At 37.7% G+C, this 18,610-nt stretch overlaps 1 protein-coding gene across 1 annotated transcript in view; it reads right to left on the bottom strand.

The window, feature by feature from the left end:
- The window catches only part of LOC113455276 (protein eyes shut homolog), a 214,301-nt gene that overhangs the window by 57,226 nt on the left and 138,465 nt on the right, over positions 1-18,610 (bottom strand). The window contains exons 4-5 of the mRNA XM_087915874.1: positions 13,139-13,266; positions 2,076-2,190 (exon numbers count right to left, since the gene is read on the bottom strand). Coding sequence (XP_087772000.1) covers positions 2,076-2,190; positions 13,139-13,266 — 243 coding nt within the window. The remainder of the gene's footprint in view (positions 1-2,075; positions 2,191-13,138; positions 13,267-18,610) is intronic.

Here is an 18,610-nt window from a genome sequence, read left to right as displayed (position 1 = left end):
CTGAATTGTTTTTCAGTTTTGTAACATGACATTTCCACCAAATAGCCCCCTACTAGACAAGAAGCCTATTCGGTACTGTATGATTTACTTTAGCGATAAAAGAAAAGAAAATACGATTAAGTTTTAAGCAAAGATGATCTCCCAAGATTAACTTCAAAGGACAATGGTATTTACAGTTTTACAGCTGTTGAGAAACATACTGAAGTGCCTGGCATTGTAATAACAATTGGTAAATCAATATTAACTCATAAACATTAATGCAGCAGGATTTTGTGTAATTGGTAGATCTTTCAGGGTTAGAATCTGTTTACTAAATAGTGCAAGGATTCATTTTCCCCTGGTTTCTCAACTGAGATTTATTTCTTTTTCTAAGCAGTAGCCAGCAGTATCTTTTAAAATCCTCTCAAATCCTTCTCAAAAACATTCTTGCTAATAACAGTCCAAAAAAGGATGGCAATTTGTTCATTATTACAAGAGGCAGGGTGCCTTATATGCTCCCATATTAGCTCTGCATCGAACTTCTGAAGATGACTTGACGAATGGATTTCCATTTTAGCAGTTCAATTTAATGGGCTATTTACCATTTGCCGTATCACATTTTAATTTCTCACTTTTAAAGTTTTCTCCCCCCTCTTAAGACATTTTATATTTGTCCTTCAATTGAAGATTTTATATTTGCCCTGCAATTTGAAAATTACTTACAGAATGATGAAGATATGCTCTGTCTTAAGATGAGAGCAGTCAAGGAACATTAGCTTACCCTTTTGCCCTGTGACATTAGGAAGAATATATATGATGAGCTAAGGCTTTTACAGATGTCTCTCAAATTGTTTCCCGCTCCTTTCAACAGCAGCATTTAGGGACATCCATACAGTTTTAAAGGAATGATAAGATGTTTGGCCTTACACAATTTGACACATCCATATACCAATTTGTGTAAGGTTCTGGTCTAATGAAGTTTTGTTTCTTGCAAATTAGGAAAAACAATAGACTTTTCCGTGAATCTGAATAAAATTATGCCAGTTTAAGCTATACGTCTTCCAATAATCTTTTTTTTTTTTCAAAACAATAAAGCTGGCAAATGAAACTGTCCTCAGTGATTTAATGTAAGACATTTAGGCCATTTCTTTGGCTTGGTTTCCCATCTTATCAAGCATCTCATCTCAGTCGGAAAAACAACTACTGATCATTCCCTTTAATTTATGGTGAGGCAAGATTGGGCTAAAAGGATGATCGGTAGTCAGGAGAAAATCTCCCCTACTTTCTTGCTTCATGTAATCCCTTTTCTGAACTTGTCACTCATGCTATTTCTTCCAAAAATCACTGAATTCTTAAACAGCCTTGGCAATAGGTCACAAGCATGATAAGTGAGTGAATTTTTTTTTAAGCAACAAGAGTGCTATATGTTACACTGATGTTTGTAAGACCTGACAAAACCTACAGAAAACTCCAAGCACTGCAGATCCATTTAAGGAAGATAAGTGTCCAATTGTTTCTTCCACATTATTTGAACAGGACTTAGTCCTATTCAGGACACAGGCCAAATTGAAAAGGAATCAATTTGATCCTTTCAAGAGCTTTCCTTTCTCTCACTTATTTTTAATCCCCATGAATTACAGACAGAAATGGAAAGCAATGTGATGCAATCCTTTAATGAAGTGTGGTCATGAAATATGATTTATTCTCTACAATTTGTTGGGATTAAGTGCTTGATTAAGTTGCCAACTAAATTTTGGTTTAAAAGATCTGTCCACAAAGGGGTTTCCCCCCCTTTGTGTAGAATTAATATTATATTATCAAAGTTTTATCTTAGCGGGTACATGGCTCCAAAGATTAACTACATATTCTTCCAAAGTTAAAACTGATATCTAATTATCCTAGCAGATAACCAAGTAAAAATCCATATTACCTGAGTGAATGTTTCTTGTGTTACAGAGTGAAGTGTATATATAACAAATACATAAACATATTATTCTTTTTTGATTCTCCAACAGATAAATACATTTCGCAGATTGTGGTTGAAGTTTTCCTATTTTTCAAACCCCGGAATTTATTTACCATATTAAATTACTTACACTGAATCCTCCAATTATATTGAGACACAATCCTTCATTCAGACAGCTGATGCTGAGCAACCTGCAGTAGTCAATTACTTCCTCACAGTTTCTTCCAGTGTAGCTTGGCATGCAACTGTAAATAAAGCAACAGAGTTCAGAAGTCTTGAATTCTGAAATGCAAATTCATAGAACGTAAAATAATACAATTGGAAGGAACCTCAGAGGTCCTCTAGTCTAAACCCTTTGAACAGGAGTCCCTATATCATTTCAGACAAATGGTTGCACAGTCTCTATTGAAAAGCCTTTAGTGATGGAGCTGCTACAGCTTCCGAAGGCAAATTATTCCACTGTTTAATTGCTCTCACCTTTAGGAAATTTCTCCTTAGTTCTACTATAGCCATGATGGCGAACCTATGGCATGCATGCAACAGGTGGCATGCAGAGCCATTTGTGCTGGCACACGAGCTGTAGGAAAACTTACCTCACTGTGCATGTGCATGCCTCACAGATGATTTTCGGCCTCCCAGAGGCTTCAGGAAGGCTTCTGCAGGCTTTTCAGGCCGAAAACTAGACCCATTTCATCACTTCCTGTTCTTCCAGAAATACCAGAAGTGACAAAATGGGCCTAGTTTTCGGCCTGAAAAGCCTGCAGAAGCCTTCCTGAAGCCTCTGGGAGGCCAAAAAAGGCCTCAAACCAGCCAAAAATCAGCTGTGAGGCGCATGTGTAGGGGGCATGGGGGCGTGCACATTGCCTTCTGGGTGCTGGCACATGAGCGCGAGCATGCAAGCGCCTGCACACTTTTTGGCACAGGAGCCAAAAAAGATTAGCCACCACTGTACTATAGGTTGCTTCCCTCCTTGGTTAGTTTCCAACCATTGTTTCCTGTCTTGCCTCTTGGTGCTATTTTATTTAATTCTGACATTTTAATTAAATTTCATTTAATTCTATTTGATTCATAAGATTATTAAAGGCCTGGAGGCTAAAACATCTGAAGAACAACAGTTGGAGGATTTGGGTTTGGCTAGTCTAGAGTAGAGAAAAGAAGAACTAGGGGGGACATGATAGCAGTATTCCAGTATTTGAGAGGTTGCCACAAAGAAGAGGAGGGTGTCAATTTATTTTCCAAAGCACCAGAAAGCAGGACAAGAAAAAAAATGGATGGAAGTTAATCAATGGGAAAAGCAACCTGGAGTTGAGGAGAAAATTCCTACCAGTGAGGACAATTAACCAATGAAATAGCTGGCCTTCAGACATTGTGGGTGCTTCATCACTGGAGGTTTTTTAAGAAGAGACTGGATAGTCACTTGTCTGAAATGGTATAGGTTCTCCTGTTTGAGCAGGGGGGTGGACTAGAAGACCTCCAAGGTACCTTCCAGATATATTCTGATTCTGTGTCAAGCCCAAAATTGACATATATGCAGCCATTTTATTTAGCTCTACATTCTAATCATATATTCCTTTTCTTTCTTTCTCTTTGCTGGTATAAGGGAGTAGGGTTTCGGGCTTGCCACATTTTTAAGGTGGAAGGAGTGCCTAGACCATGAGGATTGTTTTGGCTAGGTGACTTTCCTTCCTGTGGGAACAGAAGCTGTCCCTGCCGAGACATGGAAGTGAAGATTGAAGACACCAGGCAACGTTGATTTAATTCTATGGGGGAATGTGACTTTTGAGGGTTGTTTCTAATTTACAATATTATGTGGTGTAATTCTGGTTTGTGTCAGATCTGGAATTACAACAGTCTTTGCCAATTTGATGCTTACCTAAATAAAAGAAATTTTGGGGGGAAGATGGATTTTGCTTATTTCTTTTTGAATGAGTTTTCATTACTTGGAAACTCGACATTCTGATTCATTCCAGGTTCCACACACACGCACACGCACAAAAACACATTACCACAATGTGTTTCTTATAATTTCAGCAGGACTTGATCAGAACAATAACAAATTCAGGCTACCTGCTGCTAATAATTTAGCCAGGTAAGTTATACTTTGGTAAGGAGGATTTCCCACCCATCCACCCTTTATTGATTAAATGCTTTTATGTTGGTGTTAAATACAACCTTCTGGAACTCATTGTATTGTATGTATGTATGTATGTAGGTAGGTAGGTAGGCAGGTAGGTAGGTAGGTATATATGTATATACAGACACATACACACACACACACGTGTGTGTGTGTAGGTCTAGGTGTGTTCGGGTCTTTTCCTGTGTAAGATTAAGGGTATCTTGGCAACGTTTCGGCAAGGTCCCACTCGCCATCCTCAGGCTGGTGCTTTTGGATTCGTGCCAGTGCAAGCAGTGTGCGATTAGAGCTGCCGTCTCTCTATAAATACTGGTGGGGGGGGCTGGTGTGTTGGGCTGGTTGGCTGCGCTGCTGCCTCTTGATTGATTGATTGATGGAGTATCTCCTGGGTCGTTTGTGCTAATGGAAAAGAGATCAAAACACAAACGACCCAGGAGATTACAATGCAGGACCCAGGATACCACAACAAAAGAACTTGCAAGCCCATCACACAACCCATTACCCAAGCCATTAAAACACGAGAGGCTAATAGAAAAAAGATCACTACAAAACAAATGATCCAGGAGATTACAGCACAAGATCCAGGATATCTCCACAACAAAACTCACAAGGCCATCACACAGCCCATTATACCAACATCAACTCCAGCACCAGCCTGAGGATGGTGAGTGGGACCTCGCCGAAACGTCGTCAAGATACTCTTAATCTTACATGGGAAAAGACTTGAACACACCTAGACCTACATACCTGTACCTGTGAAAATCTACGAATATATATACATATACATATACATATACATATACATATACATATACATATACATATACATATACATATACATACATACATACATACATACATACATACATACATACATACATATATAAAATCAACCTTGAGCTAAAGAGATAATAACAAACTGTACAGCACCTTGGGGAGGAATAGATGGCTCTATTACTGAGAAATGAAGGGAAGTAATGACAAATGAGATTTAGGACACTTAGCTAATGATCACTATATAATTGGTATGCCAACAGTTGTCAATAGCTGACAGACACTGGCTTGAGGAAGCAATGATGAGTGGATAATGATATGAGTATTATTCTATCTCCTTAGTTATAATTATAGATTTTCTTTTAAAAGGAAAAAAAAAATTCTTATCTGCAGTAATTCAGGAGCAGCATCCTTTTTTAAAAAATAGGAGCTAGCAATTTCCAGTGCGGCATCAGTTCTGTTCTATTATTGTGACTCAGTGTTCAAATGATGATGCCCTCTTGTTTTACCAATTCTGTTAGTTTCAAGAATCCTTCCATTTTCAATGGAAATCAGGACTCAATAAATAGTTCAAGAGCACCAAGATCACTCCAAAGATCTGGTTTTGAAAAGGGAGGATTGGGATATATGCAGTGGTGGTGTTCAGTTGGTTCGTACCGGTTCAGGTGAACTGGTTGTTGAATTCCCCCCCACCCCCATCAAAGCCTGGGCACTGCACTGTGCTGCAATTGAGAAATAGGCAATGGAGCTGCCGGCACCAGGGAAGGAGAAGACTGCTTTCCCTCTTTCTGCCCTCATGCCAGCTGCTCCATTGCCCATTTCTCCATTGCAGTGCAGCATATCGCCCAGGATTCATTTTGATGGGGGGTGTGTGTGTAATTTAGCAATCAGTCCACTCAGGGTCATCCTGCATGTGCCAAGTATGGGCCATGCTTCCCACAACAGCCAATCTGACCCTAGACAAATCAGTTGTTAAATTATTTGAATCTCACCATTGTAGATATGGTTAAATCAAATGCATAAATAAACACCACTAACATTTCTGAACCAATCTCCATCTTGCAAAATGTTAGTCCTTGAAATGCAAACATATGAAAACAGGGAGACACCCACAAATGCCTGAAGATGTGTGCACATTCTTTTTAAATGTACACAAAGAATTTATTGCAAGCTCCCTCAGCCCAAGTCTGAGTTTCTCAAACCTCCTGGCTCCAAGATTTCCCAAATCCTCAAGAGAAAAATTATACTATTTCAATCACAAATCCTCCTTGGAAAATCTCTGAGAATTTCTCCCGTGCAAAGCATTCTTGGACTGATATACAAATTTCAATATCCTGAAAGAAAAGGGATTCTCTCTTATCTAGTTCCTCTTAGTGCTTAATATTCCTGAAAGCAAAGGAGCAGCAATCAATGGGTGTTCCTTTGAGTTGTCTTTGGAATCACATTATTTTATGTAACCCTGTCTTTTTACAATTTATATGCAATAAGAGCAAACCCTATTCCGCTGTAGCACTGATGATGTTACCTAGTTTGGTAATGAAATGTCTGCAAGAAAGCCACCAAACTCAGAGAACACCAACGACCCCACAATTTATATCCACACATGCACACAACGTGAATATGGGACAACACTAATTATCTTATCTTTGCCTTTGGTAACTTCATATGTAGCATTAATATCTGCAACAGGGAAGCTTTTTTTACATTCTTCAGGGTCCTAATTGCATGAAATATATCTAAGAGTATCAGTCTTCCAATCAAAGGAAAGTAAAGCAGAGACTAAGTGGGAGTGTCTTCTTGTTTCTATTTTTAATATCTCTAATGATCAATAGGATAAAAGGTGCAAAGATCAATGCTTCTGGAACCCATAAGACTGTCACAAAAATTACTTTCTCTATTAAAAGAAAGTTCTAAGTAAATTCTTTCAAATGGAATGAGAACACGAAGCAGAAAAAATTGGTTGAGCCATAAGCGTTTAAAGCATTTATCACATTTTCTTAAAGTCTTTTTATGATATTTTAGTGGTCTGGAAAACATGGGAATCCAAACGGAATGAAGAATTGCTGTAATCTATTGTGATATATATTTCTAACCCCTAGCTACCTGTATCTCCCCATAGTACTTGACATTTGCTGGAAGAAAGTGCTATATTAGATTCTTAAATCAAGTCTGTACAGAATAAAAAGACTGAAAAGGTGAAATTAGGATAAAGGATAGTCATATATCAGAGCTGAAGTCAAGAAAATTAAATTGAATCTTTTTGGTTATATGTTTAAAATGGAAAACAATTCTTCCCAAGTAAAAGGAACCAGTAGGTTATAAGGCAGATGGTTAGAGGCAAGAAAACCAGACAGGTAATCAACTACAGATAAAACTAGATAACTGGAATCAAATGGAGGAAATTGGAGGAACTTCAAAGATGAAATGGAAGAAATGATGCCAGATTGGCAGTTATGCAGTAAAAAAAACAAACAAACACCTGAATACAAATGGACATAAGAACAAGCCTAGGTTTGGATGTATCCTGGAGAAGTATCCCTTATGCTTTTCTGAGATACACAGTTTGATGTTGTCTTTCATATCATAACTTAAAAGTATTTATTTTACTTTTAACATATTATTTTAATTTAAAAGAAAAAAAAGATATTTGGTCATCAATAAGCTGATGATATTCAGTCTATCATTTCACCCAGGCAGAAGATGTAGTAGAATGTCTGACTTAGGATCTAGAAGGTGTAAGAATTTGAATAGGAATGAAACTGACTACAATTGAGAATCTCAGAAAAAGAGACTACGGTATCTGTTTATATAAAAAACCTTGGGGTTATTTGCAGTATCTACCATAACTCTGTAGACAGTCATAATCCCATGAAATGATCAAAGGCACAATTTCAGCATCCTCACAGCTGACAGCTCCTGTTAGAGAAGCGGGTGGAATCATGGCCAATGTAAGTTCAGCTTCAATTGGTCATACTACTGACATGCTTTTAAATTAGAAAAACTTAGCAACAACTACTCTTTATTATTTCAAATTTGGATTACTGCAGTGAACTTTAAGTTATCCCTTGCAGACTAATTTAAAGTTTAACAGAGTATCAATCCACACACTAGTGAACCCAAGCTATCCTAGCAATAGCAATAGCACTTAGATTTATATACCACTTTACAGTGCTTTACAGTCCTCTCAAAGCGGTTTAAAGAGTCAGCGTATTTCCCCCAATAATCTGGGTCCTCATTTTACCCATCTCGGAAGGATGGAAGGTTGAGTCAACCTTGAGACTGGTGAGATTTGAATTGCCAAATTGTAGTCAGCTGGCAGTCAGCAGAAGTAGCCTGCAGTACTGTACTCTAACCATTGCGCCACCATGAAACAGGGCCACAACAATATTGCCAGTGATACCAGTTTGGTTCTGGCTACAAATCAAAGTGTTGCTTTATTATTTTAAAAAGCCAAATATAATAGAACAGTGGTGGCTATCCTTTTATGGCTGCTGTGCCAATAATTGCACGTGCGCTCACGTGCCAGCAGCCAGGAGGCAATGCATGCTGCCCCCCCATCCCCGCATGTGACGCGCTTCTCTGCACATTCGTATGGAATCCTCCTGTGTGTACTATGCATCTGTGCATGCACACGATCCCCCTGAGCGCACTACATGTCTCTGCGCATGCACACGCATCTCCCACGCACCCCTTCCCCCCATGCATGTGCGCCAGATACCCAACAAGCAACTGTTGGGCGGTGCAGTAGGGCTCTTCCGGGTGAGCCCTCATGTGCCGGCAGAAGCTGCTCTGTGTGCCATTTCCGGCACACATGCCATAGGTTTGCCAACACGGTAATAGAACATAGAATATCATAGTTGGAAGAATTTCTAGTCCAACCTCTTGCTCAAGCAAGAGACCTTATGCCATTTCAGACAGGTGATCTCTTCTTAAAAGCCTTCACTGATGGAGCACCCACAACTTCTGAAAGTAAGCTGTTCCATTGGTTGATTGTTCTCACTATTAGGAAGTTTCTCCTTAATTCCAGGTTGCTTCTCTCCTTAGTTTCCATCCATTGTTTCTTTCTCTTGCCTTCTGGTGCTTTGGAAACTAAATTGAACTCCTCTTCATGGCAGTGATTCAAATATTGGAATACTTCTATTTCACATCTCATCAGATCATCTACCCATCCTGTTTGCTTGATCCAGAGAAGGTTCTTTTTGGTTCTTTTGCTCATTATTTCCCTTTCTTTCCCTCCCCTCTCTCCCTCTCCCTCTCCCCTCCCCTCCCCTCCCCTCTTCAATCAATGGATGGAGATGCTATGACACATTTCTCTGAAATTGTAAGTGGAAGAGTGATATGTTGATAATGCACTGGTGCTTCTGGAAATTAGATATGATAAGATAAAATCCCTAAGTGTGTGCGGAAAGTAAAATGAAAATTACAATGTAAGCATCTTCTTACAGTTATAAATATCTGTTAGATACTTTGATACCCTTTGAAAGAAAAACAAATGAATTCAGTGAGGAGAGACCAGAAATTGACCTTAATCTGGACAGACTTCTAAATGCCCTCTCAAAAGGGTTGTTTTATATCCTAGTCTATTGCAGATTGAATCAGAAAGAAAAGCAATGCAAAATGATATGATTCTGGAAAGGTATATTTAAGCAAAAAAATAAATGACACCGGAGCAACTTCCTGGCTTTCGAAATCCTCTTCAAGAAGGCTTGAAGTAGCAACGAGAGCACTTCAGCCATCCTTTTCAGAAATGGGTAGGCTTCTTCAATATGAAAAGGATTTTTTTTTTCTGCTCTGAATTAGTCTTTAAAACCCAAAGAAGAGAAATCATTCAAAGATATGAAACCAATTATCTCAACCCTAAACAAGAAGCTGAATCTTTCAGTTATCAGAGATGGCATTAGACTAGACCTGAAAGCACACTCTTATCTAGTGTAGGAAACACAGAACTGAATCTCTCTCTCTCTCTCTCTCTCTCTCTCTCCCTCCCTCCCTCCCTCCCTCTTCACCCAACCATGGAAGGTTTGAGATTGGCCTTTCTTTGGAAATCTAATAATTGTCCCACTAAATAATTGCCCTACTGATGCCAACAACAAATCATCACTTTTTTGTTTTTAAATTTCAAAAATTTCTGATTGCTTACAAGTTTCCAAAAACCAGATATAGAATTTTGCATTCAGATAAGGTTACTCTATTCTTTCTCATTGGACAGATTGAAAACAGCTCCCAGACTACACACACACACACACACACACTACACTTGATATTAACCAAAAGGCTGAGAAGCAATATCTGCAGCTCCTCTTTATTCAATACATTAAAAGATCTCTAGAATGCAGCTTGCTGGCCTGCTAAGTTATATCTACAGGACTTTTTAAAATTGTGCCATGCTGACCTGAAACCATTTTGGTGGTGGTGGTATTTTTAACAGAGTTCTAGAAGTTCTTGGAGGAAATGGAAGTCTGTAACTGGCAACTTGGAGGTGTTTATGGAGATTCTCAGTCATCCTGGTCATGGTTGTCCCAAAGGTGCTTTTTCAAAAAGCAACTGGACTTTCTTTGTTTTTCCTTGAAGACATTTCAAGAACTGAAGAGATTTCTTGGGTGGGAAGCAAAATGTCTTCAAGGAAAAACCAAAGAAAGTTCAGTCACCTTGTGAAAAAAACACTATTGGCAATTTGGAGGAAAGACAGAACACACTGATTGTCTGGCATCTTCAGAGTTGATTTGTAGGCTACAAATAAGGACAAATGATTTACTAACAATGCTATCAAGGCCAGTGGTGGCTGGTAAAAGTTTAAGAACCAACTCCTTTACTGCTACCACAGAACAACTGACTGGCATGTAGACATCATGGTTCACCTCTGCCCTTGCTTATAAATTTCCCCCAAATTTAATGATTGGCTCTCGCAAAATGATATAAACCAGCTCAAGAACACCAGTGCCCCAGGTTCATGCTGAACTCAATTTGCTTGACATGTAAGGATAATCAATACACAATAAGGATACAAGAATTGTTTTTAAAGCACTTAGAGTGGATTTGCAGCTGTAACAAATGATGTCATGGCATAATTCATCAACTAAGGCACGGGTGTCAAACTCAATCACATCACAAGCTGGATTGTGACATATCGCAAATATTTTTGCTTTTGTGGAACTAGAGGGGTGGGGATGGTCTGCACGTGATATATCTGGCCTGTGGGTCACCAGTTTGACAGGTCTGAACTAAGGTATGTCTTAGCTACAGTAGATGTTACAAGCAAAAAAGTGGGCCAGATTGCAAAGCCAAGGTAGTGGAACAAAGCACCTAAAATATTGTTCAATGTACACCAATTGGAGCGAATGTAATCACTCCTATACAGTAAGATCAAGGGTGGGATTCTACCGGTTTGGCCTGGTTCAGCCGAACCAGTTTGCTCCAACGATCAGCTATTGGGCCCACCCACCAATCCCGGCTCCATACTGACCTTCATTTCCTGCTTTTGACACTCATTTGCATCGCGCACCGCAGCAGAATGCTCTGCCTCAGCTGCTTAAGAGACAGGGAAAGTGCAGGAGTGCAGGAGAAGGTCAGTAGGAATGCCTCTGAGCGCACACAAAGCACGCCCACCAAGATGCCCACCAAACCAGTGGTAAACCAATTTGAATCCCACCCCTGAGTAAGATTGACTAGATTCCAATAACTCATGGCCCACAAACTGCTAGAATGGAAGAGATTTTTATCCCAAAAAATAACAAATAAAAATTGGTTAGCCTTTTAATGTAGACGAGGTCAGGAAAAGATTCTACATGTTTGACTGTATGTTACCTTGCCTCCCTGTTACATACCAGGAAGTTGAGCTCCTTTTTTATACTTTTTTTTTTCACTTTGTGGATTTGTAACTGTTGCTGCATAATTTCTCCAAGGTCACCTCTGTGTCTTCCTTACAAAATCATCCCCAGAATGATAGGATCCTCAGATAGTTTAAAACATAGTCAGGTGTCACATGTTCCCAAATCACTTTTTAAATAAATAAATTTTTTTAAAAAATCACTTTGGAGAGCAAATTCTTTTTCATTAAATCAAATAAGGATCAAAAAGCAAAAGCAAGGATAGTTTTTTTCTTCACAGTATTCATTCCAAATGTCGTTACTGAAATGATGAAGACAGCAAAACATACAATATTTCCTTAAAGAGAATGTGTTAAGGATGGGATCAATCATGAGATATGCATGCATTGTTTCAAACTATAACTCTGAATATTTTTTTACTAATGCTGTCCACCAATTCTTGAAAAATAGCAGGATGTATTGGGAAGAATTAGTAGCAGCAGGAAGGCTTTGTAACTCACCCATCTTCTTTTCTACATTTGCATTTGGCTTTCCCCAATAAACGCAGGCACAGAAATATACACTGTCTAATTATACTTTGTAATCCTATTTGGTCAACATTCCATCAAAAATGCTTAGATACTTCATGATGTCTATCTCATTTAAGGAGGACGAGGACAAGGACAACGATGAGGAGGAGACTTCCACTGATATTTCTCTATGTATAAATTTTATTTTCAACTTGACATTCCCTGCAGAATATGGGGCTGCATCTGACACCAGCATCAACTTTCTTAGGCACCCCAATGGATTACCATCCTTTTACCTAGCAGAGATTTTGATATTCTATTTTTACAGATACTCTAAAAAGTAGTGTTTGTTTACTATACTTTAAAAATGCATGATAGAACCTGCTCTAAGGCATCCAAATAAAAGCTAAGCAAGTGTGAAGACTACAAATTTTACATCTTAATGGACTGAGAAAAAAATCTATAAATCTATATAAAAATGAATTAGCTATCCATGTACCTGGTCTTCTTCCTTAGTTTGTAGAAAAGCACTAATCTATTTCCAACATGCAGATTGATGAGCAGCATTGTGAATTATTATCAGAAGTCTATGAATTAAGAATGAGTATCTACATTTTTCTTTTCCCAAACATGATGTTATACGTGCACTGAGCAGGAGATCTGCCTTTCCAACTTATTTAAATTTCATCTTGAATTAGAGAAGTATATATTTTATCTTAGAGAATTCATGATGAAACAGTGTAAAATCCCTTCCGGTCTTTACTTTTTAGTCGCAACTGTCAGTCTCCTGGCCATTGAAAACAAAAGTTGCCTTTCTATAGAACCTCTCCAACTGAAACATAGGCAGGATTAATAAAATCATTATTATTTTATTGCAATTTCCTCCCACCCACCCCCCAAAAAAATCCAGATGAAAATGTAAACTAGAAAATATTGAAAATGTTGTTACCTGCAATGATAGCTCTCTACCTCATCAACACAACTGCCATTATTTAGGCAGGGGGAAGGTTCACAAAGGGTCACCGTCTTTTCACAGAATTTACCTGTGAACATTGGCAAGCAGGTACATGATGCATCCTGCAAAAGAGAGACTTCTTAAATCGCATTTGCAAATAATCCAAAATGAATGATAATCTATCATCTGTTCTATAATATACTAAAGAAAGATTCAATTTCTGGAGAAAAACTAATCCCAAACCTATTTTTGTGGGGTCCCTGTACTCTCTGATCTTGGTTGTTTTCTTAGCCAACTAAGTATCATCATCAGTGTTAAAAGGGAGTGAGATTGGTTTTCTGTTTATATATAGTGGTTTGCCCTGTCAATGTTGGTGAGTATTCTTAGCAATTCCTTGATTAGGCTATGATTTACTGAGTTGTTAGTTCCATTACTCAGGTATTGTTTATTGTTTGGAGTTAATAGCTGAAGGCTGATTGTTGGTCAGGAAGTGTTGTGGTTTTTTAGACTTTTTGACTGGAGCTTTTGAATGGCATGTATATGTTCTTCATGGCTGATGTGTCTGAACGCCAGGTTTCCAGGAATTCTCTAACTTTTTTGGATTTATCTTAGTCAAGGATGCTCACTATCTCCCATCTGAAACTATGGTAAAGTCCGTTCATGTGTTGTGCAGTTCAGGAGTTTTCACCATGTCTTCTGACTGTTAATTGGTATTAGTTGAAACCTATTTCCTTAGATAAGGTATCCAAGAAAAGGGAGAAAAATAAGTGCCATAATTAAAAAAGGGGGAAAGCTTTTTGATAGTTATTTAGTTATTATTTATTTATTATATTTATGTCACCCATCTCTCTGGGCAACTTATGACATCATTTATGATGTAGTAAAGAATCAACAGGCTATGGGTCTAACATCATTATTAGAAACCAGCAGTTCAAGATTGGCCAGATGTACTTGGGTATTGTTTTTAATGCAAAAACATATTTCTGCTTTCATCTAACTTGATCAATGCTTTAGCACTAATTTTAGACAATTCAACCTTTGAAAATTCCAATAATAAACTGACTTCTCAAGCTAGCAATTAATTACAGGTGATATTAATCTATTTTGCATTTCTTAACAGAGATTTTTTGCTTAGAAGAAAAATAGTTTTGAACTACATTTCAATATTCATATTTTGACAGCAAAATATTTTAAATATGTTTTCAAGTACATACAGTACTATACGCAAAAAAACATGGAGCTTTAAGTGGATTTCTGTCTAAGAGAAAATCATTGAACATCTGTCAAAAAAAGCAGCCCCGCCATTTTCTAAAGCAGGAATGAGGTAAACAAACCCCAGTACACATTTTTATCATTGGGTATATTGCCTTTCTTTGTATTTAATTTCTATTCTGTAATGATAAGAAAATCAACAATGGGAAACCACGCAAATTAGACTTTCTGGAGGCCTGAAATCTTCTCCACTCAATAAACAGATAATACTCAGGTCCATAAATACATTTTTCTTCTTTTCATTTAAGAACTTATAAGGAAAGGGGCCACAAAGGACTTGCTCTCCCTTCATACCATTTAAAAAAGGTAATTTTAATCTCCTTTGTAATTCCAATGAACTGTCCTAAGGAGAACATGATTTGTATCTTTTTAAGCCGTTAAATTGTGTTTTTCTCCAAGGCTCATAAAATAATTCAGGGAATGCATTCAGAATAAACTTTTTGTTTTATTGTTTGCCTGATTATTTGAGAATTGTGGTACCAAGAAAAACCTTATTTGCAATGGAAACATTTTGAAATTCACCATTTCTCCAGTCTATACAGAGGTTTCATTTTAGGAACAATGCGCTCCATTCCAGGTTTGGCTTTGTTTTTTCTGATTCTGTCCTGTTATTCTCTCTTTTTTTTTAAAAAAAAAAGTTTATGTTGATGCTCCTTTTTTGAGATTTTATATATGGGAAATAAACAATTATTAATCAGTAGAATGAGTTGCCTTCAGAAGTTGTGGGTGCTCCATCACTGGAGGCTTTTAAGAAGAGATTGGACAACCATTTATCAGAAATTGTATAGGGTCTCCTGCTTGAGCAGGAGGTTGGATTAGAAGATCTTCAAGATCCCTCCCAACTCTGGTATTCTATTAAATGTTGCTTTTGCATTTTATTGTTATATCACTTAGAGGGCATGCTCTATCTTGAATACTCATCTCGAAAATAAACAGTTAATATCAAAAACATACAGATTATACACTCAATGGTGATTAAAAATTTGGGGTGGCTATGCCGAGAATTCTTGCCTTTAAGCCCCAAATATATCAGGATGTTCTGAGTAAACAACATACAGTTCTGTTGTTCTGACTGCCGTATATACATGCGCTGTGAAGAAACTTCATGGAATTCAATCATATTTTGAGTCAACGGTTTATAGGTCTTTTCTTTAAATGGATTGTTAGTAAAGTAGCAAAACTGTGTAGAAGCTACGAAAGGGGGAGAACTTCATTCCATTTTGCTTCCTATTTCCTGGATAAATATACGGGCCAGATGGTGCACCTCTTATTTTTCTAACACAGTTCTCAATAGTTCTCAATTTAGAAGAGTATCTGAAAGAGAAATCTTTATACAAAGCCATTGAATTCTACGCTGCAAATCTTCAATATTTCCTTCAGCCCAAGTTAGTTTCTAGATAGATCTTTTAAGTGCTTGGGACTTTACCATTTGATTTTAATATGTTTGCTTCTACATTGTTTTAATATTTGGAAATGTAGAACTCAAATTCACAATGAAAGAAATAAACCCTTTGAAAATATACTTTTAAGAAAAGAACAGGCTGAACTGGAAGATGAAGTTAAATGTGCCATCTGTTTGAAATCCTTGCATTGTCCCAAAATAACCAAGTCTAACCCGCTACGAATTCTGTTTATTTCTTTTATTTATTTATTAAATTTATTTGCTACCCTACTCCTATCAAAACAACTCTGGATTGTTTATCTTTATCAGATGCCAATTTAGCTTTGACCACTAATTGATTTGATTCTTGTTTATAGGTAGCAGTAATCAACTCTTCTGTGCTTTGAATTCAGTGAAACTCCTGGTTATTTGCACCTGACAATCCTTTTATTATCTGTTTTCCCCCTCTTCAATTTATATTTGTTACTTTAAAAAACAAACCATTTGTGGGAGCAATCAATAATTAATAAAGAGTAAAAAGAAAAAGTAACCCAACTTGGTAAATTTGTTGTTGCTGTGATTTTCAGGATGAAAGTGAAATAATAATAATAATTTAGATAATTTAATGAAATAACGAGAATGGAAATGCAAAGGGAGATTGCAGAGGGAGATTTGCTATTTTATGGGAGAAATGTCAGTGTCACCTAGATGCTAATTCGGGGATCTGCTAATACTAGATGCTAATATAGTCCTCGAGTTAAAACCACTCATTTAATGACTACTCAAAGTCATAGCAGCATTAAAAAAAAGTAACTTAAAGTGCCTTGTGCTTATAACTATCATAGTATCCCTACAATCAGTTGATCTGAAATGGTATAGAGCAGAGGTCACCAACCTTTTGGATCTCAGGGACCACCAAACTCATACTTTTAAATCCCAAGGACCACTAATACAATTTTTTAAAAAGCTAATATATTTAATATATTTTTAATGTTAAATATAAATTTACATATATACTGTATGTATATATATATATATATATATATGGATCTTTGGTTGTTCGGTTTTCTCCAGCGTAAGATTCGAAGTATCTAGGCAGCGTTTGATGAAGTCTCATTCATCATCTTCAGGCTTCTGTCTTCGGCTCTGTGCTTCTCAGAGTGAAGCACAGAGCCGAAGACAGAAGCCTGAAGATGATGAATGAGACTTCATGAAATGTTGCCTAGATACTCAAATCTCAGAAACCCGAACAACCAAAGATCCACATACAAATACCCATGAGAACCTCAGAATATATATATATATATATATATATATATATATATATATATATATATATATATATATATATACACACACATACACAATACATACACATACATACATACACATATAGTATGTATGTATGTATGTATGTATGGTATTCAGCTTTGTTTGGGTATTTTCCCACTTCACTATAGTTGTGCCTTTAAAGTTATAGCAACATTTCGGCAGAATCCCTGGTGGAATCATCTCTTCTATTCGTGCTTTCAGGACTTTTTTCAATCTCTATGGCTTCTCTGATAATTCTGTGGTTCAGGTTTTCTATAGTGGCTAGGGTTTTCGTGCCATTGAAGTTGATGCTATGACCTGCGGCTTTCATGTGTTGGACTAGTGAGGAACTGTGTTCCAGCTTTTTTACTGCATTTTTGCAGTAAAAGACCTGAAAAAAGACCTGAAAGCATGAATAGAAGAGATGATTCCACCAGACTGTCAATTATTTGGAAGCCTGCACTCACAAACAAAAAAATCTCCACACCACAAGCCAGGCAAACACCTGGGCACCAACAGATCCCCCCTGATACCTTCAGCTCAAACACACCCCAACCAGGCACCCAGATGAAACCTAGCTTCCTAACAAATGATAGCTGTCCATTTACTCAGAGCCAAGCTGCACTAAAAGCCTCCAATACAGGAACACAATCTCGCCAGCCAACCAAGACAAAAAAAGCCACAAAACAGACAGAAGATATTAGAAACACCAATCAAGCAGAACACAGCAAACTCCAAGACCAATAAACACAGACCAAGACTCCCAACCAATCAGGATGAAGAAAAAACCATTCTGGCACAGCAGTAGGCTAGCACCAAATTTAAAACTGAAACAACTATAAAAGTCTGACTCACAGACGAACACAATACAGAAGCCTGATGATGGCAGATGAGATTCTGATGAAACGTTGCTACAACTTTAAAAGCACAACTATAATGACGTGGGAAAATACCCAAACAAAGCTGAATACCATACATGTAAGTACCTGCGAAAACTTAAGAAAACACACACACACACACACACACACACACACACACACACATATATATATACATACATCTATACATATATATATATGTATACATATATATGTATATACACACACATACATACATGATACACACACACACACACACACACACACACATAGACACACACATTTAATTATAACAAAAATGTAAATGCTTAATTATAACAAAATAAAATGTTCTGTGCTGGAAGCCTCCCGCCACCTGGCACCTTCCAAAGAGACAGAAGAGCGGGCGGTGTGTATGTGTGTGTGTGTGTGTGTGTCTGAGCTGAGGGGCCTTGGGGCAACTGCCGCTGGGAGTAGTAGAGGCAGAAAGGGGGCTTTGCTCTCCTTGGGGCAGCACCCCTTGGTTGCCACTCCAGAGGCTTCTCAGCAGGCATCTGCCTGAAGAAGGACTGCCGCTCTTGGTGATTAATTGGGGGAGGGGGGAGCTCCTTTCAGATCCTGGGTGGAGGATTGAGAGGCTCAGAT

This window comes from Pseudonaja textilis, chromosome 1 (genome assembly GCF_049901715.1).
Source record: "Pseudonaja textilis isolate UNSWEBS1 chromosome 1, rPseTex1.2, whole genome shotgun sequence".
Taxonomy (NCBI): Eukaryota; Metazoa; Chordata; class Lepidosauria; order Squamata; family Elapidae; genus Pseudonaja; species Pseudonaja textilis.
Note: the sequence above shows the minus strand (reverse complement) of the source record. Positions and strands in the feature narration are given on the sequence as shown.